General features: G+C 42.3%; 2 protein-coding genes across 2 annotated transcripts; both read left to right on the forward strand.

The window, feature by feature from the left end:
* Nucleotides 1-863: 863 nt before the first annotated feature.
* Nucleotides 864-15,892, forward strand: bgnb (biglycan b). The gene is made up of 8 exons (XM_085782157.1): nucleotides 864-1,129; nucleotides 8,344-8,605; nucleotides 11,390-11,502; nucleotides 12,131-12,344; nucleotides 12,489-12,599; nucleotides 12,865-12,958; nucleotides 14,129-14,267; nucleotides 14,346-15,892. The coding sequence occupies exons 2-8, from the start codon at nucleotides 8,359-8,361 to the stop codon at nucleotides 14,541-14,543; spliced, it is 1,116 nt and encodes a 371-aa protein (XP_085638283.1). The 5' UTR covers nucleotides 864-1,129; nucleotides 8,344-8,358; the 3' UTR covers nucleotides 14,544-15,892.
* An 877-nt stretch (nucleotides 15,893-16,769) lies between these two features.
* Nucleotides 16,770-22,917, forward strand: b4galt3 (UDP-Gal:betaGlcNAc beta 1,4- galactosyltransferase, polypeptide 3). Its single transcript, XM_085782158.1, has 8 exons — nucleotides 16,770-17,075; nucleotides 17,688-17,780; nucleotides 17,877-18,443; nucleotides 18,608-18,843; nucleotides 19,626-19,816; nucleotides 19,945-20,067; nucleotides 20,926-21,030; nucleotides 22,146-22,917. The coding sequence occupies exons 3-8, from the start codon at nucleotides 18,161-18,163 to the stop codon at nucleotides 22,501-22,503; spliced, it is 1,296 nt and encodes a 431-aa protein (XP_085638284.1). The 5' UTR covers nucleotides 16,770-17,075; nucleotides 17,688-17,780; nucleotides 17,877-18,160; the 3' UTR covers nucleotides 22,504-22,917.
* The last annotated feature ends 4,047 nt before the right edge of the window (nucleotides 22,918-26,964 follow it).

A 26,964-nucleotide genomic window follows, 5' to 3' on the forward strand; every position in this document is an offset into this window, starting at 1 on the left:
AGCTCCAAAGATCCTGTATGGGACAAACTTCCAGAAGACTGGACATCACTGCAGCTCTCTACCAATCTGGGCTTTAAGTCAGGGTGGCCAGATTGAAGTCTCTACTACTAATTTTTTTTTTTTTTTTTAACAAAAAAGCGCCTTAAGGAGTCTCAGACTACGACACACAATAAAACCAAGAATGAACATTTAAGTCTCAATCAGAAGGAAACTGGGCACCAGAACAGTACCATGGTGAAGTAGGTGGTGGCAGCATCAGTGTTGTGGGAGCATTTCTCAGTTGCTGGGACTAGTAAACTGGTCACAAAGTTCAATGGAGCAAAGTAGAGATGTCCTTAATGAAAACCAGAGTGAGAACTCTCAGGACCTCAGACTGGGCTGGAGGTTCAACCTCTGACAGAATGATGACCCTGTTGCTTGGGGGACAACTTTGTGAATGTCCAGCTGGAGCACTGAGCTGATCCCAGTCAAACAGGACTTAAAAAGGGCTGTCCACTGATGGTCACTATTCAACCTGACTGAGATTGACCATTTCTTCAAAAACTGTGATGCTGCTTTGTCATTATCTGATGCCTATAGACTGATGAAGGGGGGAAAAAGGCTGAAATAAAACAACAGCATACCTTAATGTCGTCTCTATGGTATTACATTGTCCATAATATTTGTATGGTGTCACTTGATCATCACAGGAATCGTACTAAAACTAAAAGTAACATCCTACACTTTTACTGTACCAGTTACTGTAATAGCACAGAGGTACTGTACTCAGGCCGCACCCCCACTTCTCCTCCTCCTCTTCCCTCCATCCGAGAAGGAGGCTGGCTTGTTAACTTTATGGGCTCGACCCCCCCGGCTCTCAGTCATTTCCTCGGCTTGGACTGAAACGCGCACACACGGTTCCCTGACGCGGTTCGCAGTGGCACGGAGTGGCGGAGGAGCTGCGACTGGATGTCAGAGGACCACAGGGAAATACTGCAATTATCCCTAAATGTGATGAACATATAGGACAACTTCTGTTTTTTTTTTAAATCTCCAGGATAATCTGACGCACAGAGGGAGAGAAAAAAAACACCCTTCAACTATTTTTGATTTTGGAAATTGGAATTAATTTCTTATCACTGTCCAAAAGGTAGGGGAGATGGGTTATTTTATTCTGTCATTCTTAAACTTTTAATTGGCCAACGGTCAATTTATTTCATTATGGAAATCTGCAAAGTCATGATGATATTTAGAAAGTTTCATACTGTTGGACTGTTGTAGTGAAATCAAGTGACAAAGCAGCTTTTAACTTCTTCTCCAAAACTCTTTGAACTTTGCTTAGATTTATATTGTGAACTTTTATGTTTCTGTTAGATTTGTCATATTTACACACAGTTTCCACTTGAATTTGTTTAATTTGAATCTTAAAGATTAGATTTTCTCTCAATAATGTAAAGCACCGTCTTTATTATTTGCCGTAAGTCGCAACCTGTTCCATCATGTGCCTCGCGGATCTGAAGCTGGAGATTTCAAGGTCAGCTCTTCCTCCAAACTAACACTAGATGGCGCACCGAGTCTCCACTGACTTCAACAGGAGCATATCATCAGAGAGCCGGATGATAATTAGTCAAACCTTTCATTTCCGCTCACTCTATCCCCAGATCAACGTACATTTATTCTCTCACCATCAGACTCTAAATGTACAGCAGGACTTTTACCCCCACCCCTGCATCCTCATTTAGAGAGAATAATTATAGTGAAACGTGCCAATCTAGTCAACCCGATCTGGTGCACAGGCCTGTTCCACCCTCAAATTCAGCCTCTCAGTGCACCCACACAGGGTTCATATTGAAATATGTTGAGAGAAGTCTGATATTTGGCACGAAGATTATTATTATATATATGTAATATGATGTGAACAAATACATAGTCCTTTAAAAGGAGCATATTTTTCCCCTCTGTGAGGCCTCATTCTGTTCTGTGCTGAAGATTTCATCAAACACTGTAAGTCAGACTGTGGAGTCCATCGTCAGACGGTCAAAATGATGGTTTAAATCTGTCTGTTTCCTGACTTTCCTGTGTGACTGCCTATTAGCCGCCCTGTGGGCTGACCACCCGACACCTGCTGCCTGTCTGTGATTCCAGCAGTCTGTCTGTCCATCCACCTGTCTGTCTCCACATTCACCTCAGAGCTCGGTCTCGTTTTCCGACTTTTCCGTCCAGCTTCAAACTCACAGCTGCCTTCCAGCTCCATGTTCCTCTCTGTGTGCCATCATTGATCAGTTTTAGTTTGATGCCAAATCAGTGGTTACATGTTTCCCCTTACTATTGCAATTTTGAATTCAAGTTATAATTAAATTCATACTCTGGAAATCTTGTCTGTGCCATGTCCTGACAATAAAATCCGCTGACTGTTCCTATTTGGTCTGTCAAAAGGGAGCCATTGTTTAGTCTCTATTCATAGGCCACTTACAACTGGCACAAACTTTGGAATGCCTCACATACTTTGAATGAGCCTCATCTGCCCACTACAGACATGGATGCCCAGATCAGCTGTCCTCCTGCTGTTGGCTGATTTTACCTTCTTTTTTTTCCTCTGATGATCTGTGTAGCTCTGCTCTCTTTTCTGCTCCGATTAGGCCTTGTCCCTGCAGCGCTGAGCAGCTTGCCACCACATCCAAGCTTGGCGGCAACAGAGAAGCTGCCAAACAGTTCCTTTTTTTAGGGCTAGCAGTCACCAAATTACAGCCGCTGGAACAGTTAACTCCACCCGAACGCTCCTACCGGACCCGCCTAGCACTAACAGCCTTGTGTATCTGAGGCGTGCATGAATCTGGGTTGTGTGTGTGTGTGTGTGTGTGTGTGTGTGTGTGTGTGTGCCTGTCTGTCTACTTGTGTCTGTTCATGTGTGTGAAGGTGAAGGAGACATGACATGAAAAAATGAGGGAGGTCAGCAAAATGACCAGATCATTTTGGAGTTGGACTTCAGCTTAATTACAAAGACGGTTTACATACCATACTGTATGTGTGTGTGTGTGTGTATACATGTGAGTAGGTGTTGCATTCCCACAAGCAAACATGTGTGTGATTATTATGTGCCTTTTTTCCTAGGGGGTCAGCTTGGATCCTGCACAGAAAAAAACCATAGCTTACAAAAAATAAAACACAAACCTCTCAGTGAAAACAAACACATATCCGATGGAGTGACTCCAGCCAAAATGTATTCCCTGCAACACAATACTAAGCTATGTCAAATGCTTTGTGCACAGTCAGCACCTTGATCAGTTTGAGCCACCATGTGATGGTAATCCGTGCTGAGTGTTGACGTGGCGGCTGCCAATAAACCAGTGTTGAGGCGCCAGCTGGAACTTTTGGTAGAGCTTGCTGCCCCACCTTAACTCTTGCTCGCACAACTGCCAGCGCACCCCGAGGAGCTGAGCTGTTCCTAAATATGAACGCACGGATGAGACGAGCCAGCATTTTGATGCCTTTGATCGATATAGCGATGGATCTTGGCACCTCCGGCTCTGAGGGTTCATGGCAGTGCCAAAAGGTTCAGACAAGAACAGCAGCTGTGAATAAACCATGCAGCCATAAAAAGGGGGTTATGTGCATATAAAATCTGATGATTTCTGTGGTCACACCAATTAAAACATTCTCTGCTGAGAAGAGGTGGCAGCAATTCATGGGAGTGAAGAGAGAGCGAAAAAAGGGGGTTGTGTGTGCTACTAGGTGGGAGGTAATGGTGATTGCTTTTCTCCTGCCTGTGGTCATGGGAGAACAAACAGTGTGTGTTGTATCGCGAGGAGATGATTATTCTTGGCAACACACTCAGCATATAGCTTAAATATATGTTTGTTTAGCTTGACAAGGGCAAAGGCTGCCGTGTGGGAACCCTAGGCACATCAAAGTAATTGCAGTGGATGTGAGGGCTGACAAGTACCCACCACTTGATGGATAGTGTATATAGGAAATGTAAAGCTAATCTCTGGCACCCAGTGTGGGAAACTCAAACAAATGATGCACTTGTCGAGTGGATTGTTCACCAGATGGGGCTTTCACTGACACTGTCGCTTATTTCCTTTTTTTCATTATCAGTTGATGTATCTATCCAGCCATTCACACACTTCTGATTTTTCTCTCTGTTGTATCTTCACCTTTCAAACCACTGGAATTCTCTCTTCATTAAAGTGTCTGTCTTCTGTTGCCTGTTATGACAACTAACCACACTTAGAGGCGCAGACAGTCATATTATCCATGTGTGTGTGTGTGTGTGTGTGTGTGTGTGTGTGTGTGTGAATGAGAGCTGGCATGAACTGACACACCTTTGACTTTGGGGAATTTCCTGCTGCTTCTTCACCACTGTCTTATTGAAGGAAAATAATCACTGCTGTAGAGTAGAGAGACGGCCCCATCACATTAAGTACTATGACCAAAAGTATGTGGATTTGACACCCAGGTTAATTCAAATATCACGGCACTGTTGTGAATCTGATGTAACAGTCTCCACTCTTCTGGCCTGGCTGTAGGGATTTGCTTTAGTGGGTTCAGACACTGCTGCTGTGTGATGAAGCTGAGCTCACAGGTGTTGGATGCTTAAGTGAGAGGCCCTGGTTAAACCCTGAAAAACAGACCTTTATATAGTTTACAGTGGTTTTCCACCTGTATACAGTGCAGCAGATCTGTTACTCCCAAGTTACTCCCATGACTGCTTTGTTGTTGCAGGTGTCGATCAGACACTTACAACAGCTTCATCTCTCACATCCTTTTCATCGCTGCCTGACACACATCTTCCACTCTTTCTGTTGTCTGTCTTAACCCGCTCCCCCATACCTCACTTCATTGCACTATAGAGACAAACAGTAAGTGAGGAAGAATAGCCATCCATCCATCCATCCATCCATCCATCCATCCATCCATCCATCCATCCATCCATCCATCCATCCATCCATCCATCTAACTTTCCATCCATCCATCCATTTGTCCGTCCGTCCATCCATCCATCCAACTTTCCATCCATCCATCCATCCGTCCGTCCGTTCGTCCATCCGTCCGTCCGTCCGTCCGTCCGTCCGTCCGTCCGTCCGTCCGTCCGTCCGTCCATCCATCCATCCATCCATCCATCCATCCATCCATCTAACTTTCCATCCATCCATCCATCCATCCATCCATCCATCCATCCATCCATCCATCCATCCGTCATCCATCCATCCATCCATCCATCCATCCATCCATCCATCCATCCATTCGTCCTTCCATCCATCCATCCATCCATCCGTCATCCATTTGTCCGTCCATCCATCCATCCATCCATCCATCCATCCATCCATCCATCCATCCATCCATCCATCCATCCGTCCATCCAACCGTCCGTTCATCCGTCCGTCCGTCCGTCCGTCCATCCATCCATCCATCCATCCATCCATCCATCCATCCATCCATCCATCCATTAAACCCCGCTTGGCCTTTGGCTGGGAGGAGAGCTGAGGCAACAACAACTGAAGGACTGAAGCCTTTTCATCTCAGACCGGATGTTTGATGGCTCATGGTCTTAACCGGTGGGACAGGAAAGACATTGATACACACCGTAGTTTGTTATAAGTGGTTATTACAGCCGGAGAGGCTCCTTGATTGTGGGATGTAGCTTAGACCTATCGTCATGTTGTGTTTGCAGTAGCCTTATATGTGTCATTCCTGGATGATGATAGGCTGTTCTTGTTCCTGTCTCCCTTGTTGCCCCCCCTTCAGCACCTCTGTCTGCAAATCTCTATCCATGCTATCTATGCTTTCCTACAAATGGCAGACAAATCGTTGGTTTGATCAGTGAAATATGTCTCCACATAACTCAGCATGGATGTCACATTTTTAGATTTACAATATACAGGATACTTGTTATACCTCCCATAACATTGCAGAAATTGTAGGTATATGAATAAGCTTGGTGGTGACTTCTGTGTGTGTTCCAGTTCTTTTGTGTGTGTGTCTTTGTGTGTTGCGTGTCATTGTGTGATGCTGACTATATATGCCCTAGCCATGTCCTCTTGGCTGCATTTTTCTGGCCAAGCCAAGGCCAGTGGGTTTTTTTATTTTCTGCAAAATGGTATAATTTGGCAGCTATTTTTATTGCAGGGAGCAGACTGTAGGGGCCACTTATTCATTCTTCCAGGCCAGGTCCACATTATGCACAGGCTCTTTGTCTTACAGTTTTTAACGTCGCTAAATAATATATATTTTTTGTTTCTTTGACTAGATGGAAAATGCTTCACAGTTGCAGAGGATTGCATAAGCAGCTTTAAAGGCAGAGACGGAAAATGATAATTTCTCATGCACTGGATGTCCTGTGTAGTTTAGGGGCTTAAAGCTGAATTGATATGTGAAGCAATGAATGTGGTCAGTAAGTACTGAAGTTGAATTGATAAGCATGTGTTCTTAATTCATCGCCCACTCACTGTGATGTATTACTCTGAACACATTTTTGGATTTCTGTGTGAAGTGTTTTTGTTAAGGCTCTACTTTTGCATTTTTTATGAAGGGTGGAATGAGAAGCATTTCCCCCAACATTTAAAAGCCCTTGAAGCCCCTCACCAGTTGTATTATTCCAGCCTCCCTTTAAGGCCATTTGAAAGTCTTGTGAACACTCTGCAACCACAAATATCTTGGACTATTAAGCCAAATAACCAGGGCAAAGATCAAGCAAGTATTTGAATGGTGTCACATTTCATAGAGGAACAATTTGATTTTTTTTAGCAACACATAAAAAGACAGAAATTCGACTTTAAAACCTCTGGGAGATAAAAATGACATTCAACTTTTTTTCTTGCTCTCTTGAGTTGTGAATTTCTCTGTGAGCCTCCGCTCCTTCAATTTTCCTTTCATGTCTTTTAGTCCTGATAATGCTAAAACCCAAATTTGTTTCCTGCTTGCCTCCAATGAAAGCTTGATCATGTTGCGACAGACCCTTAAACTTATCCGGAATATACCCTCACAACTGGCATCAAGATTTTCCACGCCTCTGTGGATTACGGAGCTGTGGATCAGGCGGGGAATTAACAGGCCAAGGTTAGAGATTATAAGGTTGTAGTTCAGCCCTGCATCCACAGTAGGACTTTACTTCATAGGTTTAGCCTCAGGTTAAGGGTCACAGTTTCCTGCTGAAGGGATCAGTTGGCCTGGTAATAATTTGTTTTTCTAGGAAATAGGTTTTAGGTTGAGTGGCTGTGTTGAAGTGTTAGTTAGGTCAGTGCAGGCAGGATAAAGCAAAGCAAGCACAGAGGGACGCACATGCTCGCATGTCTGGTGACCTCAATTAGCCACGAGTGTGTGCACAGCTATGACATCATGGCGTCTGTGTTTCATGACATGCATACACTGGAACATGTGCACATGCATGCGCACATACACACACACAGACACACAAACACATTTGCACTTGGTCTTGCAGTACACCCAGTTTCCTCTCTAAATGAATGGCGGCTTTGTTTGACTGTTTAGTTGCAGGAATAAAGTTTTCCACCACTGACGTGATGTCCTCCACACTATCTGATTGGCCAATGAGAAGAGACTTTCTCCCCTGTGCAGGAAGCAGACAGTGACATTTCGTCAGTGTGGTTTAAGTGACTTTCATTCCCAGGGGCGGTTCCTGGCAAGTCGACCAGGGGGAATGAGTGCACTTCTCCTCCCCAGCCTCTAGCTCCTGCTCTGCCCGTTAGGTGTGGTGTAAACAATAGGGCTTTGTAATTAAGAATAAGCAGACCGTTTCATAATATTTCAATGTCCATTTATCACTGACTACTACCTGTGTTACAGTTATTTTATAACTCTAATACACATGGCTGGATTAACCTGTTCAGGGGCTCTTGCTGTAGTTTGTACGATATTAGGTAAATATTTAACAATCATATGTAACAATGCACTGTCATGTGTCTTAGTAGACAGTTGTTACAATAGAGCATATTTCCTGCAGAAAAATGAGTTGACAGGCATCTTGGGACATTTGGGGCCTTTGGGAGTCAGGGGCCCCCAGGGATTTTGGATCTGCATTGTCCACTTGGTCATCCAGCCGGGTTTATGCAATAGTTTTTTCATTCTTTTCTTAATTTTTCAACATCCCAATGCACATCTTCATTTATATCCTTATTGATGGAATGGAAAAATTATGTTAGTATAATACTTTATATTTCAACAGCACCACATACTGTAGTAAAACTTTCAGATTGAACAACACCCCTCTACAACAACCTCAACAACAAAAAAACAAAGCTTTATTTATTGCAGGGTGTCTAATAAAATGGTGTGTAAACTGATAACTGTGTTTAGTAAAACTGACACTGCTCTCCTTCTTCCCCCCTTCTTCTGTTTTCTCAGGTGTCTAAATAAAATATGTTGCCACATTGCTCCCTCCTGCTCTTGCTATGCGTGGTCCGGCTGCTCTCTCCCTCCTCTGCCCTGCCCTTCGAGCAGAGGGGCTTCTTGGATTTTGCCATGGACAGTATGGACAGCGGCGGGATGATGGCGATGATGAGGGACGAGGAAGAGGGTTCGGCCGTGGAGCCCATCATCCCTGACATGCCCATGTGCCCCTTCGGCTGCCACTGTCGGCTCAGGGTCGTCCAGTGCTCTGACCTCGGTCAGTGTGTGAGAACAACTGAGACGCATGTCTGTGACGCTTTGTCATCATTTCTCAGTGTGTGAGTGTGGCAGGAGGTTCGGAGAGGAAAACAAATGAAGGAGTGAGCATGACCTGAGCCTTTCATGACTTCCATCGCTCCAGAGAATAAAGCCCCCCTTTGGTGTATTATCTAAGGGAGGAATTTCTCCCTCAGGATAACACTGGTTTATTTTCACAAGGGAAAACATCTCTTTGAGGGATTTTGTGTTCCAGATTTTGTGTGTAGATACTGGGTGGGAGAGGAAGAGAGAAATGGTTTGAGGAGAAAGGGAGAAAAGACTGAGTCAAGGGAAGGGAGGAGGAAGAGAAAATAGGAGATATAAAATGGAATCAAGAGCGACAGAGAGGGAGTTAGAGAGAAAGACACAGAAGTGTCGGTAAAAAAAAGGGACACTTTAATGGGAGCAGATGCAAAGTATAATATCCTTACTGTCTTTAAGAAGCTGTTTCATGTTGTTTTTGGGACGCAGACAGGATGTTCAATGGAAACCCAAAACAGGAAGGGAGGATGGAAGGAAGAATTATTTAGTCTAAAAGGATTTAAAGAGGATGAGAGGATTAAAGGGAATGTTTGATAAAGATAAAAAAAAATGTGCATCTGAATAATGACATCAGGATTATGAAAATTTGCCATTATTATACAAAAATATTGTGCTCTTTCTGGACAAATCCAGAAAACATAACCTTTCTCAAAATATGACTTTCACATGGTGCTTTTGCAGTCAGACTGAGACTTAACTTTAGTCGTGTTTCCATATAAACATAATGCTCCAATTTCCCGACTGTAGATATTCTAAGTTCCGACTCGTCTATTTTTACAGAACTCCAGAAACTTAACTGAGCCTTATTTGAGGACATAAAGATTCCTCATATTATACTGGCTCTATAACTCTAATAAACTGTCTCTGTTTAGATTTAATGGTTTTGTCAAATCATCATTTTACAAGCTCTATATATTTACTGTCCCTGGTCTTTCTGCAGCGGGTAAATGTGGAAGCATATAATTTCCACAATGTCAAGTGCTTATTTAGAACACATGTATTTTGGCGGTGGCGTCTGTCTCCTCTCAGTGTGCATCCTAGCATGATGTCGGGTATTTGTCTTGAGGGGCGCTGGGGTTTAGGAGGGTGCTAGTTCTGTCACTTTGTGGTAAAGTCTTTGCGATTGGTGGCAGATACGGGTGAAGAGCTGTGGTTTGAGGGTTCGGAGGGTTAAGGGATTCGCTTAATCAGGGTGTTGGTGAAAGTTTTTTTTTTCAGGTTTGTTTATCATGTCTGGGAGGTTTGATGCCGGCACACTAATTCAAAGTTTCCCAGCTGGCAGGATGTGTGTTGACTGCGAGGTAAATATTTCCTACCACACAAATCCACCTGGTAGCATTATGCACCCTCTGGAGTAATGTTGCTCTCACAGCAGCTGTAATAACTTCATTACAGAGAAAAGTAAATCACAGCGGCCAAAACTGGTTTATAATTTAAACAGTATTTTTGTACTGAAACATGATCTTTTACTCACAACTAATGAATTTATTCAATTCCTTGGATAAGGCCTCCTCAACCACAGCACCAGATTTCTCAGCACTGCTTGGACATGGTTTGTACAGAGGAAACTGCTGAGGGTTTGATCCTGTGTGGTGACATGGAGGGTGTGGCACAGTACAGCCAAAGCCATATATCTAAACTTAACTCTAGATGGACAGCTCTGGGTAGAGTCATGTGGGTCAGATGTGGTTTGGTGGCAGACTGGATCCCAGTGGGACAGCTGGCACCATCTCTCCAGTACGCCTGGTTGCATCATGGCTGTGGTTGAGGGATGAGGTCGGCCCCTGTAGAGGATTCGCTTACCGTGGCCTGTCTGTGCCACCGACCACATCTGATACACTTGTCGACGTGGCTCTGTGATGTGGTCTTGTTAATGACCTCTGGTTGCTGTGTTTGTGCGTCTGCTGAGTCATTTTCCAGAGAGATCCCTGACTGGAATAATGCAGGTGTATTTCTTAACGCTGTCCACTTGTTGTAACCGATTCTTAGCCTGTATGAATTTATGGCTGGGTGAACAATAAGCCTAACCATAACAGCTTTTAGTGTTTATGCTTGTCACTGACCGCACATTCTCACTATTTCTTCACTACTACTCAGCAGGTGTTTACTGTTGCAAAGAAGCCAAAATTAAAACACAACTGCTCCCAAACACAAGTGCAGCTTCACCACTCATACATTATCACCCACAGTTTGTATCTGTCTGAGCTGCGTCCGTCTCCCTTTCATTTGACGTGTGATTTCGCTGAAGGTATTTAAGTCACATCCTATGTGACTTCTGTCAAATGGAACCCAGATGGGAAACATCTGGTGTCCCCATCTGGTGTGAGGGGAATTTGTGTGTCTGTCTGTGTAAGAATATGTGTGTGCGTTTCTATGACAGTGACAAAACCAGTAATGTTAGTTATGTCTTGCTTTTGACGTCTGCGTGTGACCTCCATGGTTGTGTGTATGTCCACCTCTCATTAAAATAATAGTCGAGGAGCACCAAAGTGCTCATTTGAGATTGTGTGGGAGCATGACTGGTTTAATTTTTAGGCCTGATGGAGGTTTTAAAACACACAGTGACTATTTATTTTCCAGAGTCTATGTCTGACTAAGATATCCTAAAGAGTTTGCCCATTGGGTGTTGGTTCACAGTCACTCATGGAAGCATTTAATGGAGTATGATTCCCTTCTGTGTTTTTATTGGTCTTGTCTTCAGGTCTGACTGAGGTGCCAAAGAATATTCCACCGGACACCAAGTTCCTCGACCTGCAGAACAACCGTATAACTGAGCTTACAGAGAATGACTTCAAAGGCCTCACTAACTTATACGTAAGAGACGCACACAGTCTGGTCATACCCATAATGTCCTGCTCAGCGTCGGCTCAGCACCTCTTGAGGATGTGCAACTGATTCAGCTCAGCTTGTATTGGCCTCAGTGGTGTGAAATATGATTATGACCCTCTGTTTCCTTTGGGATTTACAGGTTCATTTCCTTTCTTTTTCACCCTCCACCGCCCTTCACCCTGAGAGCTTTAATTGTATTAAAGTTTGAGCTCAAAGCCAAATGGGAGTATTCAAGCCTCTCTTAGCAGACAGGCTTTGCTCACTCCTGAACCTTATTCAAGAGTGCTGACCAAGAGCAATATTAAGTCTGGCAGCCTGGGAAACTCCCAACATGACATTATACAATAACTTCTCTATTAAGGTTTGTTTACCTCAGCCTCCATCTGTCTCCATCTTCCAGCCAGCACAGGTGGAGAGACAGTCTACTGGATGATAGACTGCTGTGAAGTGTTCCTGGATCTGTTTTAATTCACTCAGACACATACACTAGAGAGCTTTTGTCCACTCTGGATATGAGTTTCTTTTCATTTTCTGACTGTTAGGGTGCTACTGATGTTTTCACACACATTCCCCTTGGTTACTGTTTTTTTTTCTCTCTCTCTCTGTATTTCAGGGTCTGTCCCTGAGGAACAACCAGATTTCCAAAGTCCACCCCAGAGCATTTGCTCCTCTCAAGCACCTGCAGAAGCTCTACTTCTCTAAAAATCTGCTGACCACCATCCCTAAGAACTTGCCTCCCTCTCTGGTTGAGATGCGGATCCATGAGAACCGCATCAAGAAGGTGGCAGCTGGAACCTTCTCAGGCCTGGTCAACATGAACTGCATAGGTCAGAAATGCTGATGACATAAATCTAGGCTACATTCTGTGGTGCTCACCACTGCCTCTGCCGCTTTATGGCACCGACATTGGATTTTGAAGATTAAAGAGACTGCTGTTTTGATGTGCCACAAATATTCACTATATCTTGCAGAAATGGGAGCAAACCCCATCATGAACAGCGGTTTTGAGCCTGGAGCCTTCAAGGGACTGAAACTGAATTATCTCCGCATATCAGAGTCCAAACTGACAGGGGTGCCAAAAGGTAACATTTGCTCCGTGTGGATAAAATGCTATCATACTCCCCATACACTGTTTTAGGCTGTCCTTAAAGGAAATACAGATTCTGGGAAATACATTATGAATATACTGCTATTAACAGTAGCCCCCTTTCTTATCAACATCTCACATAAACATGAAAAATGGGGCTGGAAGGACTGACTGGTAGGACATGGAAAAAGACAACAATGGTGGTGAAATCGAACCTCTCCCTAAACTGAAGTCTTACGGATAGTTTGTCTGTGTTTCAGATCTCCCAGAGAGTCTCCATGAGCTTCATCTGGACCACAACCAGATCCAGGCTATAGAGCTGGAGGACCTGAGCCGCTACAAAAGCCTATACAGGTACTTTCCACACCATGATCCTCACTAATTGCTTTTTTTAAATATATATTTTTAGGGGCTTTTCCGCCTTTAATGTAGGACAGTTGAGAGAGACAGGAAATGGGAGGCATAGAGAGGGGGAATGACACGCAGGATAGGGCCTCTCAGCGCGGGACTCGAACCGGGGTCGCCTGCAGAGGACTGTCGCCTCAACACATGGGGCAGGTGCTCTACCAACTGAGCTAAACACCGCCCCGATCCTTACTAATTTCTACGCATGACCAATTTCTGTCATCCTGAGGGGTTTGCATGCAGATTTAAGGAATTATTCAGTGGTTTGAAAAAATAATACATTGCCTGTCAGCAGTGCCTCTTAGGGGTAATGATATGAACTACATTGACATGCTACTTCAAAGCTGCTGGATGACACTGAGAGTTTGTACCTACAGTCGCAACAGCAGCCTCTACAGAAATCATCAAACGTGGGATGAAAACAAGCTCAGCAACAAGAACTTGGAGATGATCTCTGCACTTTTAACAAACCTTTTTTTTCGCCCCTCAGCAGACATCTTTACCAGTAGGAAACAAAGCTGTGCCTGTTCAGTGTCCCAGTTAGCCATGATGGTGTCACAGTGGGCCAGCCCAGCAAAGAGCATTTTCCATTTTTATGTTAGAACAACCTCATAAATCTGAGTAAATGTGACTTAATTTTAGTGAAGTGAATACAAAGTAAATATCACTTAAAACTAATAGTTATATTTACTTAATTTTTCAGTTTCTTAGATTTTCAACTCATCACATTTTACAGTGCACAAACACAAGGACACTAAAACTAAAGCAGGCTAATGGAATTTAATCATTAATTTCATTATTTACAACTGTGCTTTCCTGCTCTTGACATGTTCAACACAATCTTCTGTGAAAAAGGTCTCTCACATATTTTCTCCTTACTACTCTGTTTCTCTTACCTTCTTCTTTCACACCATAGTAATCCCTAATGGGATTATTTATGGTCACAGGCCGGGGCTTTGCCAGGCTGCTGTGGCTCTAATTCTCACCTGGCTTAATATCACTTCATTGCAGTGATAAGAATCATTTCAGCTAAGCAGTTTAACAGCTAAGGTAATGTACCATGCAGTGCCCTGATTTCTGACTGTTTCATATTTTCCCTCTTTGTCTCACTTTTTCCAGGTTGGGCCTTAGCTTTAACCACATCCGACACATAGAGAACGGCAGTCTGAGCTACCTTACCCGGCTGAGAGAGCTGCGTCTGGACAACAACCGCCTCACTCGTGTTCCCAAAGGCCTCCCAGAGATGAAATACCTCCAGGTGAGTACAATGAGTGCAAACACCTGAGGCTGAATGTTCTACTCACCATCTATATATTACAACTTTGCTTTTTTCCAGGTGGTGTACCTGCATACCAACCAAATCAGCCGGGTGAATGTGAATGACTTCTGCCCTCAAGGATTTGGGATGAAGAGGGCGTTCTATAATGGCATCAGCCTGTTCGCAAACCCTGTCAACTACTGGGAGGTGCAGCCTGCGACGTTCCGTTGCGTCAGCGATCGGCTGGCCATTCAGTTCGGCAACTACAAAAAGTAAAGACAGGGAGATGCTGAGAGATGGAGAGAGGGAGGGGAAGGTGGTGGAGGAGGAGCAGATAATTTAAATAATGAAAAAAACTTGAGCGATAGAGGAAAGGGACTTCATATTGCATATTATTTTTTATTATTATAAATGGGTTTTTTTTCTGGAGAGAGGATAAGTGATGGAAAAAATGAACTGATGAAATAAAAGGAGAAGTCAACAATATAATATCACAACTTGAAGGCAGTGAGTGAAAACAAAGCGCTTGCAGTACTTCATCTTTTTTTCTTTTCTTTCTTTTATTTTTTTTAAAACTTTTTTACTATGAGTTTTACCATTTGAAAAGGAAACAGAGAAGACTGTCTGAGAGGAATGTTATCCACAGTCTAAATCAAAGAAAAATGAGTACTGAAAACTTGTGAAACATTTCATTTCATTCCATTTTTTTTTCTTTTTTTTTTTTTTTACACAATAGTGCTTTTTGTGATAGAAGTCCTTCTTGTCTTATTAACATTTTGGTTAAGTTTATGAGTAAAAAAAAATAGAAAGGCAATGCTTTATAGATTTTTATATATATAGATATACAGTATAAATATAAAGGTGCTCTGTGTGACTCTTCTGTGTGTGCTGATTTGGGAGCTCCATCACATCGTCCCTGTTCCACTGGTCTGAAGCCATTTGGTCCTCAACTCTGTGATTAAATGAATTGTATTGATAAACAACTGGGTCACAGAATTGGGGCTATTTTCCACCATATGCAGACACAAAAACAATTGCACAAAAGGGTTAAAAATGTCGGTACATATTAAAACATTTTTGTATTTGTCACTGTGGTTGAGTGATTAAAAGACCTACAGGTACGGTTTATAATTCCCCTCACCAGAGCTAAACACCTTGTCTCATTCACCTGTGTGCCTGTGGAAGGAGTCTGTTCTGTGCCTTTACTAAACACTTTGCTGTCTGTATGTTACGTTAATACAGTATTCCTTGAGGGGACACTGAGGTTGTAGGGGGTTTTCCCCAGATAGAGAAAACACACACCCGCTTTGCTTTGAGACAATGAAGGCAGTGTGTTCACATAGTGCTACAAACAATAGTAGTGTTGATGCATTGTTTTGCACATTTTTTTCTGTTATGCTTTATCTGCTTCAGGGTTACTGAGGGGGTTACTGAGGAGGGGGTTACCTATGTGGAACTACTTTAGCCATAAGTATTCTGTCCTGTCTCTGTTCTGTAATCTGACAAGCTACTGCTGCATGTGAATAAAAACATTTTAGCCTGCTGCATTAAGCCAGTGAACAGCTGATGCCCCTGGATTGGATGCCGTGTGAGAAATAAAGTTAAAGTAGTCTTTTTGTCAAACGGGGTCGTTATGACAATTTTTGTATATTTTCACACATTTAATGTCTCCAACAGTGACCGTTCCTTTGTTGAATAGAATGAAAATGAAAGTGTATAATCTCTGATTGCCCTGTAGTTCTGTACCTACTGCATTGTGAAAGCCATTCCTGCTATTGCCCCACGGAGATCTTCTTTCCATCTAGGCTGTCACAGATGAACACACACCTAAAGAAAAAGAGCAGGCTGATGATGGATTCATCTCTAGAAAATACATCTTAATGTTTCTTCACAGAAATAGAGACCGATATGAAAACTGCATTTGGTAATATTTTACAATGAGGGTCCCTTAATTAGTACATTATTAAGCATTAGTATATAAACTCATGTGTTAATTAATGCTGAGTAATGCATAAATAATAACTAATTACATTATTCAACTTTTATTATTACTTAATAATTTATTAACTAACTTTGAGTAGTAAACATTAATTAACTGCTTACTAATAGGCTACATTAATTAATGTGTTTCCTAATCCTAAATAATACATAATAATGATTGTTAATATATGTGTAAACAGTCAATTAATGCTTAATAATGTACTTACTAACGTTAATTAAAGGTACCCTTATAAATGTTACCCTGCATTTTCTCAATGACTAAAAAGTATGAATTTAAATAGCCTGACAACAATATTCAGATGTGGAGTGGCCCACTATATGGACCTCCACTTAAATTGCTTTTGGACAGTGATTAGCAGTGATTTTATGCATTTATCAATCAATCGTTAGTGTAAGCATTATCATTACTTCCGTTTCCATTTTCAAACATGCCGCCCACCGCGTCACGGCGGTGCGCCCCGGCCCATCTGACTGGATGATACAGCCGCGTTTGGATGAGGCGCACTTGTGCCTGTGTTGACACTGGACGGATATGCGGCGATGCTCTTGCGTGTGAAAGCGTCTGCAGCTGCAGCTCTCTCTAAGCAGCTACGGGGAGATTTCGGCTCGGATGCGAGATTAGGAGGAGGAGGAGGTGGAGGAAGAGGAGAGGAGGGGGAGGAGGAGCGACCAACATCAGAAAGGCAAAGGAGAAGAAAAAAAAACGGTAGGCTATCTTTTGGTCCATCGCGTCCACTCGGTGGCAGCGGCCCGTCGATTGTCAGAGGAAGCCGGGGGCTGGATTTGAAATGTCGCAGGGACGTGCTGGTGAGTCGGCTGGTGCAACGGAGCTTTTATTTGAGCCCCGGTAATTAAAATGACAGAATGACGAACAGCTTTGCCTGTAACCCCGTAGACTCAATTTTTTCAGACATAGTCCATTTTCGCCCGAGACATGTAAATATTGCCCATGATTGCCTGCACGGGCCTAACGGTTGATGCTGATAGGCTGATCACCTGGTAGGCTGATCACCTGGATGGAGAGCCCTCTGGATCAGCCTGCTGATAAACCATGGCGCTGTTTCTCCTCTGTTTTTTACTATAATTAATAGCTATGGATTCTTGTTTCCTGTCTCAGGAAATTCGCGGCACTTCCATTGATGAGTCCAGTCTCTAGAGACTTGCAGTAGCATGAAATTGTTTTGAACTGTGATGTTGGATTAATCTGATCCCCAGGCATCAGCCTCTCTTCCATATATGCTCCATGGAATGTCACTGCTGAAAATAAGCCAGTCTAAATAAAGAACCAAACATGACATTTGTTTGTAGCTGCTTGTCATTCCCCAGCTTAATTTAGCTTACACTGGACTACACAGCAGTGGTCTACTGAGGTAAACCTGCTGCTGCATTGGTACTCACTCATGTCTTATTTTCTTTCAGAAGGCTTGATGATGAAAGGAGGGAGAGGAGGAGAGAGGTGGAGTGGATTGATGGCCTGGGACAGGTTTTAATTTGAGCCTTGTAAAAATCAAGGTACGCTGCATTTATTTAGACTGATAGAAAACACTTGACAATAAGAACCAGCAGTAATTGTGATTAACGAACAATCATTTCCTTCTTTCCTCTCAGTGACGTCTATGGTCAAGAGGTGATGGCAGTGCTGACTGAGCTTCACCGTTACTATTACCCGTTCCTACAAATGGATACCCACCACCTGCACATCTGAGTCTGTCCACCGCCCTGCCTCCTCTCCCGCCCCCTTCTCCTTCTGCCTCCCCTTACTCATTTTCTACCTTTTCCTCCCCCCTCCTTCTCCAGCGACCACTTGCTCCCCCCTCCCCGTTTCTCCTCCTACACCTCCATCAAATTTTCCCACGTGGAATTTCTCTAGACCTCTGTGATCTCACTTTATTATGGCGTGTTTCGGGCGCTCTCTGGACTCCCCATGCACACTGGCCTTGCTGGTGGGCTTCCAGTTTGCCTTTGTTCTCTACTTCTCCCTTGGGGGCTTTAAAGGCCTGGTGTCTGTCCTGGTGCACACCACAGAGCCAGAGTTTGATTACTCCCGTCCTCACGACGTCTACACCAACCTCAGTCATCTGGGAGTGCCGCCTCCCCCGCCCCGCAACTCCGGCACTGGACCCCCTGCCACAGGACCACCGCTGAGAGACTGCCAGATCCCCTCCCCACTGCTTGGTAAGGGAGTGAGGGATTACATTTGTGCTGTTATGACTTATATATCCAGTAAAAAAAACAAAAAAACAGTCAGTGTTAGTGTGTGGTACTCTGCTGAGATACAATAAGCCAGAGAGCATGACAACTAAAACTCCTTTCCTGCCCTGTCCTTCTCCTCCCCCCAGTTGGACCTGTGTCTGTCCATCTCTCCTCTCCTCTGTCTCTAGAGGAGATCAGACAGAGGAATCCATTAGTGATGCCAGGTGGACGCTATCGGCCTCCAGACTGTGAACCCCGGCACCACACAGCGATAGTGGTACCGTATCGGAACCGGCAGACCCACCTCCGCGCTCTGCTCTACCACCTGCACCCCTTCCTGCAGAGACAGCAGATCCACTACAGCATCTACATAGTGCAGCAGGTCTGGTTATCTATGAGTGTTTGTGTGTGTACAGGTTGGATAAAGGATCAGTGTGTGGTTATCACTGTCTCTGTCCTTGTGCATGAATTGTGTAATGCTGGTAGATATAGTTGGTGTGCCACACTGATATTCACAATAGTAAGATTATACATTTATGCAGAGCACAGATAGTAGTGGTGAAATAATAATATGTCTTACCACATTAGTATTATTATGTATTTTGTATTGGTTGTGACACCTATGTTCATAATCCTTGCGTAATGCTGATGTGTAGTTGGAGACCAGTATGCTGGCCTACTAGCTGGTACAAAAGATAATAATGAAGTAGCACAAATGTGAACTAAATTGAAAACTAAATACACATTTGTTTACCAAAATCTCTTTTTGTTTTGGTATTGCTTCATAAAGTCAATGTTAGCATTAGCAGCCGTTCTAAAGCAGGTGTTGTAGTTTAGCATCACATGCAATTCCTTAACTTGCTGAGAGCTGTCATCAGCAGTGGTTAGCAGAAAGCAACCCTCTGGTTTTGCTCCTACTTCTATTGCTTCCTTTCTTCTATCTATCTGTCCTCAGCTCTTCACAAAGGATGTAGCCTAGGCCTACTGTAACCTCTTCCTCAGGCATTAACGTTAGCATTAACATTTGATAATGCTCATGCTGGCTATATAACCAAAACTCACAAACAGCTTTAACACAGGCTGTGTTTGTTTTTTTTTGTTTTTTTAAATGAATGCATTAATGTGTGGTTAAGTGTTCTCCTCTGCTTCTGTCTGTGGCCTCAGTGGGGGAATGGTACTTTTAACAGAGCCAAGCTGCTTAACGTTGGGGTGCGTGAGGCTCTCAGAGATGAAGACTGGAGCTGCATTTTCTTGCATGACGTTGACTTGCTGCCTGAGAACGACCACAACACCTACACCTGCCACAAACAGTTCCCCACACACCTGTCTGTGGCCATGGACAAGTTCAGATACAGGTAAAAAGCACAGTGTGTGTGTGTGTGTGTGTGTGTGTGTGTGTGTGTGTGTGTGTGTGTGTGTGCACATGGCTGGACTTATGTTAACACATGCCGAGATATGTAATGATGTGATATGACTCTCCTAGGCTGCCGTACCCACAGTATTTTGGTGGGGTGTCTGCAGTAACCCCAGACCAGTATATGAAGATGAATGGCTTCCCCAACCAGTACTGGGGCTGGGGTGGAGAAGACGATGACATTGCTGCCAGGTGAGGAAGGGGAATTGTTTGTCCACACCTTGCAACTACAAGCATGGCCATTTGAGTGTCTCTCTCCACTACTTATTACTCTTTCAATATCTTTTGCTTTGCTTATCCATGCGCCCATCCATCCATCATCATCCTTTTTCTCATGTTCACAGCTTCATTGCCTCATGTTTTCCTTTTTCCATTAACTTTTATTTTATGTGCCCTAACATCATCTTTCATCTACATGTGCCCTCCCACTGCTGTGGCTTTGCTGTGTGTCTCTTGGACTGGGTTCAGTAAGTATATTTGCATGGACTAGCCCGTGAATTTGGGCTGGGCTGCAGGCGTTAACAGTTTTGAAGCTCATCTAATTTCTATGATGCTTTGGTTCCCTCTCTCCGCTCTCTGGCTCATCTAGCATTTGCCAGATGATGATGATGATAATCCAAAAGACACTATTTTTCTCCTACTTTTAAAATCATTCATACTTTTAAGTTTGCATCTTAAAAAATGATCATATAGATGACATTCACAACATTACTTAGATGTTTTAATCAACTTAGATGACTGGGATGTTACACAAGCACCAGAGGAAGGAAACAGGGAACAGCCATGTTTTTCATACATCATGTATGGACTCTCATACATCACCCACAATTCTAGTGTTGTTTACATTATTTTCCTGTTTTCATGTATCCCTTAGAGGTTACATGTATCTAGATTAAATAACTTTATTACTTTGAGCAACAGCAATATTGCGAATGGTTAAGCACTAGGTTTGTAGATCCAATATTATCCTGACTGAGATTAGGTTTTCCGATTTTGTCCTTCTGACTGGGAGAATGCTGTTTTGATTCCTGTTGTGTGCTGCTTCTTCAGGGTACGTCTGTCTGGCATGAAGATCATGCGCCCCCCAGTGGCCATTGGTCATTACAAGATGATCAAGCATAAAGGAGACAGAGGCAATGAGCAAAACCCACGCAGGTACAGAGATACATTGTTTTTTTTTTTTGTTTTTTTCAGAGTTAAAGTTGAATCTGTCTCTTTTTAGTTGGATGTATTTTAGACTATAAAATAACAAAGTGTGCTTAAGTCACAGATAATCACTTACTTTGTGCCACTAATACTCCAGGCTTCATTCTCATTGCTGGAGACAGGCATCAGGATTATGCTTCAGTTAACTTTTTGCCCAAACCTGTCCTGCCTTCAGTTCCTGACAGGTTTTGCTCTTACAATAATGGTTGTTTCATTTTTTGTTGACATGCTGTTTTATACGGAGTTGGCATTTTTCTCTGCCCGCTCGGTGGTGCCAACTATTTCTGTAGCCACGGGCAGCCTACTCATTTGTTTTTCTGGTTAAATTTTTTTTTCTCGTCTAAAATACTTTAGATAGATTATCTTGATTAGAAAAACAAGCTTCTGCAAACCAGCTGTAGTACCACAAAGTCACGTTCTCACGGGAATATATCTTCAACATGATGAAGACTAACCTTATTTTTCAATGTCCGGGGGACTTTATTACCTTTTATGGAAAGGTATTTTTTTTACGTGGTAGTGTTACTTCATAATTTTAAGGTAGACACATAGTGTTTATTTTTGTTAAAATTAGATAAGAAGATTAATACTCTTCATGTTTATACATGAAATATCAAGCTAAGCACAATGAGGAAACAGTTGGCCTGGCTCTTTACAAAGGTAACACCCACATAATAGCAAATTTACAGCTCACTAATGAACACATTGTGTCTCGTTTGTTATCTATATATTATTAATATTATTATAGTTAATTTCCAGGGTGTGATAAATGCTGAGAATATTGCTCTCCAGGCGCAGTAACTTGCAGTGGAAAGTCCAGAAAGTCATGTGAATTTTTTTTTTTTCTTGCCTTTGGACTGAGTCATGCTAGCCGTTTCACCCGACCCTCAGTCTTTCTGCTAAGCTAAGATAACAGCCCCCGGACTGTAGCTTACATTTCTGTGGAAAGTTATGAGAGAGTGGTATCAAGCTCATCACCTAAAAGCTTGGGAGGAAAGATGTATTAAGAAATATTTCAGTCCAAACTATTCCTTTAAAGTTCAACCCTGAATTTGTCTTTCCAGGTTTGACCTTCTGAAAAGGACCAGACTTAACTGGCGCTCTGATGGCCTCAACTCTCTGACCTATGAGCTCCTGTCCAAACAGCTGGAGCCTCTCTACACCAACCTCACTGTCAACATTGGAGAAGATCCCCGTCTGCCACCAGGGAAAGTACCGATCCCTTTGAAAACAACAACCCCTGTTCACCAACGTAGCACCAGCAAGTCTGAAGGCACAGGCAAACAGGAAAAGAGAGAACTGAGGAAAGTGTCTGCGGGGGCACAAATGAGTGTGCACAAGCAGGTCGGTGGAAAAACAGAACCTGCACGGTCAAAAACAGCGAATCAGACAAGACATGGCAAAGGCAGTGTGATGAAATAGAATGAGATGAATGGGAGGTGTGTGATAAAAGGATTGCATCACATCTGTAGCATTAAGTGGCTTCCTCCTTCATGTTGATCTGAAAGACCAAATGGAGGTAAGTAGTTTGTTGCGTTCGTGGGACTTCAAGTACACCAGCATTTTGTGGTCAGTGCCGTTTAGGGATAGTTATGCAATGGATCAAATGAAGAAGCCACTTTTGTCTACAGAGGTTGCATTCAGGAACGCGACTGAGTCCCCTCTTGGTTTAACATCCGCTGAAAGTGACTGCCGCTCATGACAGAAGTCCAAAATGAACTAAATGAAAATGAGACAGCAAATATATATATCTCTGCTCTTTTCCAGACATTGCAAGTTGTACGCAACCCATCTGCTGTCAGCAGACCTGCAGCTTCATCAAGTCTGCTCCCCCCCCCCTGAAAAAAAAAAACTGCTGCTGTCAGTCCACCCCACTCCACAGTGGGTTTGTGTTTCTGTGCCTTCTATCTTTTATGCTCATTTTATAGACTGGTAAAGTTCTGGTATAGTTGCTTTTAGACGCTGACCTGGGGGTTAATTCTTACCTCTCCTGCCTCTTGGCAAAAGTTAGAAAGCGGGGAGGATAAAGCTGATGCTCGATCAGAACAAACGATTTGTTCCTGGACTGCCGTTTTATATTTGTGTGCACTGATCAAGCGCTGACCAACTCCATAATTATCAGACAATTCTAGAGTTTATATTTATATAGAGACTTCTTTATTTGTTTACTGGTTTGTTTTACTTGTCCTTCCTTACAGTCTGGTGCCTCTCTCTCTCTCTCTCTCTCTCTCTCTCTCTTACATTTAGTTTCTAGACAATCAAACAATAGCTCTGTATCCAATCACATAACAAAGTAAGGAAACATTATCATGACTATCTTTACGCCTGTCAGATAAACATAGACTTGGCATGATAGTTGTTGTCCTAGTTTGACTATAGACCTGTGCTTCTGATATTATCTGTGTTTTTTTTATAATTCTTATTTTAGGTAAGTCAGGTATAGGGATAAAAGCAAACGTGCGTTGCGTGACTACACATTTGCCAGCTTCCAGTTGTGTTTTAATAACAAAAGTGTTCATAGTTACGATAAAGCGGTGTGTATAGATCTAGGTGAGCTTCTTACTAGAAGGCCTGACATCCTCATAAAGGGTCTTTCAGTATATTGAGAAAGATCTCAGTCCATCTAAAAGCATGAGAACACTCATGTGTTAGACAGAAAATAATTTTATCATGCGGAGGATACCAAATCGGAACATGTATATTATAGGTCATTTGGCTCATTTGTTGTCTGCATGTGTGATCTAAAGGCCACTTCATATTTCTGGTGTTCAGTTTTCTTTCTTTTTTTCCACATCAGCCATTAGAAATGTTTTTTTGTTTTTTTTTCTCGAGTGTCCATCCTAGTTTACCTTTTTGTGATGGGTGAGTTTATTAGGTATGGTGCTAAGTTTGTGGACAGGGACTTGAATCTGATCACTGGTAGGATTTATGCTGCTATTTGACAACGGGAGTGGTGACACTGTACAACTGCATAGCTTGAAAAATGACATAATTGTAATGCAGGACTGCTGGTGTGGAATTGTTTTCTTATATTAACAGGTAATGTATTACTTGTGCTAATTTGAATGTATTTAATTTATTTATTGCATCACTGATCGATGATTTTGAAGTGCAGATGTGTTTTAGGGCTTGAAACACCCTCCTTTGTAGAGCAAATAATTTCTCACCTATACCATATCATCACGTTTCATATGGTAACATTGTGCCTCATGAATAAGTCTGATATGACTGAAGGATTGAAGGCATCCTGCTGGGTCATGTGTGTGAGCGCCCTCAAGTGGCACAGTCTGGCATAGCACCAGCCCAAGAAAAACCAAGGACTGAATGAAACTGCAGTGTTGTGACATGAATGTTAATCATTTAATGTTGGCCATTCATAGGTTTCAGCCAATCAAATCTTTGCACTGCTCTGTTTGGAGGGTTTCTCAATTGCGTTGTATCACATGATTGATCCTGCCAGCTTAAAGGTGTAGAACAACTCTATGAACTTTACTGGTTAATAGAACCAAAAACTACATGGTGTGTGATTTATGAATGGATATACAATTTATACAAGGAGTATATGTTTATTTATGGAGAAATATTACCTGGTTTAAACAAAGAGTGCTGTACGAACAGATTGTCTTGACAGTGCATAGAGAGATGATAAGACTTAATTTCTTAACTTTATACATCATAATTATCTAGTTGCATATCAATAGATAATATAGCCTCCATTTATCATATTGCCCTGGACAATGCCTATATGATATGAAGTAGTGACACACTGAATGCTTTTAAATGGATATTTCAACATTTTGGCAAATTTGCCCATTGTCATAATCCCTTTAGTCATAGTAGTAGGATCGTTACCTTTAATTGTCGGTGCAAGCTGTTTTTCGATTGGCGGGGCAGAGGTACAAGCTGCTCAGAGCTACGCTATGGAGGCATATATTTCCAGGTTTCCCCCATCAAACTCATAAAATACACAATCCAACAACTCTCGTGGACAAGTTGTGACCTGCACATTCACCACATTCACTTGGCAATCCCATGAGCCTCCGTAGCGTTAGCTGAGTAGCTCATATCTCTGCCCCGCTGATCCAAAAACAGCTTGCACCGACAATTAAAGGTAACAAACCTACTGCTATGACTATAGGGATTATGGCAATGGGCAAATTAGCCAAAATGTTGAAATATGCCTTTATGGATGTTATGTAATCTCAGCAGATTAATCAGAAAACTGTGTGCTTACCTGGAGATTGTTACTATATTTAATAAATAGGATAGTTTTTATAAAGGCTGTGTCACAAGTGTTGGAAATATATACTGTGTAGTTAAATGAAGTCAGTAACCAGGATTGGGACTTCAATTAAACTTTTTTTTTTTTAAAGTTAATTTCATCATGAGTTTTCTATCATTAAACACATTTGAGAGATGTAAATGCAATGGAAGAAAACCTCCTGAATAGGGAGATGTGCATTATGGGCATACTATATGATGAGATTAATACATTAAATCACTTATATGGAAGTACCATGATATTTGCATCACCTATTAAAGTCTGGCATCATGTTTGGTTGCCTTATTTACTGATCTTATCTAAGATGAAAGATTGTGTGTGTATGACTGTGTGCGTGTGTGTGTGTGTTCATGTTGTGCAGATAGATGGTCAGCAAAAAAGGCAACAGAAACAGTGAACTACGGTGTTGTGACAGACAGCAAATATGTATACCAATAAAAACCCATAATCATAAATGTGTTTCTCTCAATCCTGTGTCATTAACAAACACATTAAACACACACTTAAATACCCTCTGCACTGATCTATACACTTAAATCCTTAGAGTGAAGCACTTATCCTCCCACAACACTTGAGGCCTCTTAATGAATACAAGCTTCAGCCTTCTGATTAATGCTGCTCCAGCTTAAACATTGCGGACATCAGATGCTCATGCTTGCCGCTAGATTAGCAGTCCTATATCATCATCATAAACACATGCTGCGCAGCGATCAAAAACTGCTCTAGGCCGTTACATCACTCTGTGTATTGCAGGCCTCTGTGTTCTATGTGGGCATAAAGAGCAGGATTAAAAAGTTGGATATGAGATCAGACCTATAAATAGATAGTAACCCTCAGCTGTGTATGTTCGATCTGTTTCATAATCAAAACTGCTGTATGACTCACCGCGAGAGGGCAAAACACAAACTCATAAAATGGGGAGGGGGGGGGGGGTGTGGGCACCTCAACAACCAGTTCAAATGCAACACCAACACAGACTGCAGCCTCCAGAAGGACCACTGAGCTGAATTAACACACCTGATACTCTCACATTAGAGGCCTCACTCATGCAATATTGCATACTGTTGATAATGCAGGGATATTTCATGTGATAATACTAAAAGTTTATTCTGTGGTCTCCTCCTGCATGACACTTTATATACAAAATTCACAGTTTAGGACTTGATTGAATAAAAACTCTCAGTAAATATCTTATATCTAATCTAAAGATAGCATTAGCTAACATTAGCCACCATAATTTACTGCAAACCAACCAGCGAATCCCATTACAGTAATCTGCTAAATTGGACAAAGTTATGTTTTATTGTTCATTATTGTTTTTATTCATTAACTTAAGATTTCATTTGCATTATTTCTTATTTTGAAAGTTGCCCACTCATTTTAGTGAATAGCACATATAGTACAATAGTGCTTTATGGGGTGAACTATCATTCTGCACTTGGTATTTAAAAAATGAATATATTTAATGTTAAACCTAATATAGTGTATTGCGTGTCATCTCTTTAAAGTCATCACACCTGGATGTCTTCCTGTTGGATGTTCTGTGATGCTGTCATTCTCTGACAGCAGCAGTGACAGTCCAGTTTGCTCTTTCCCTCCAG

The sequence above is a fragment of the Trachurus japonicus genome, chromosome 7 (genome assembly GCF_045865225.1).
Source record: "Trachurus japonicus isolate A0001 chromosome 7, Traja_1.0".
In the NCBI taxonomy this organism is placed as follows: Eukaryota; Metazoa; Chordata; class Actinopteri; order Carangiformes; family Carangidae; genus Trachurus; species Trachurus japonicus.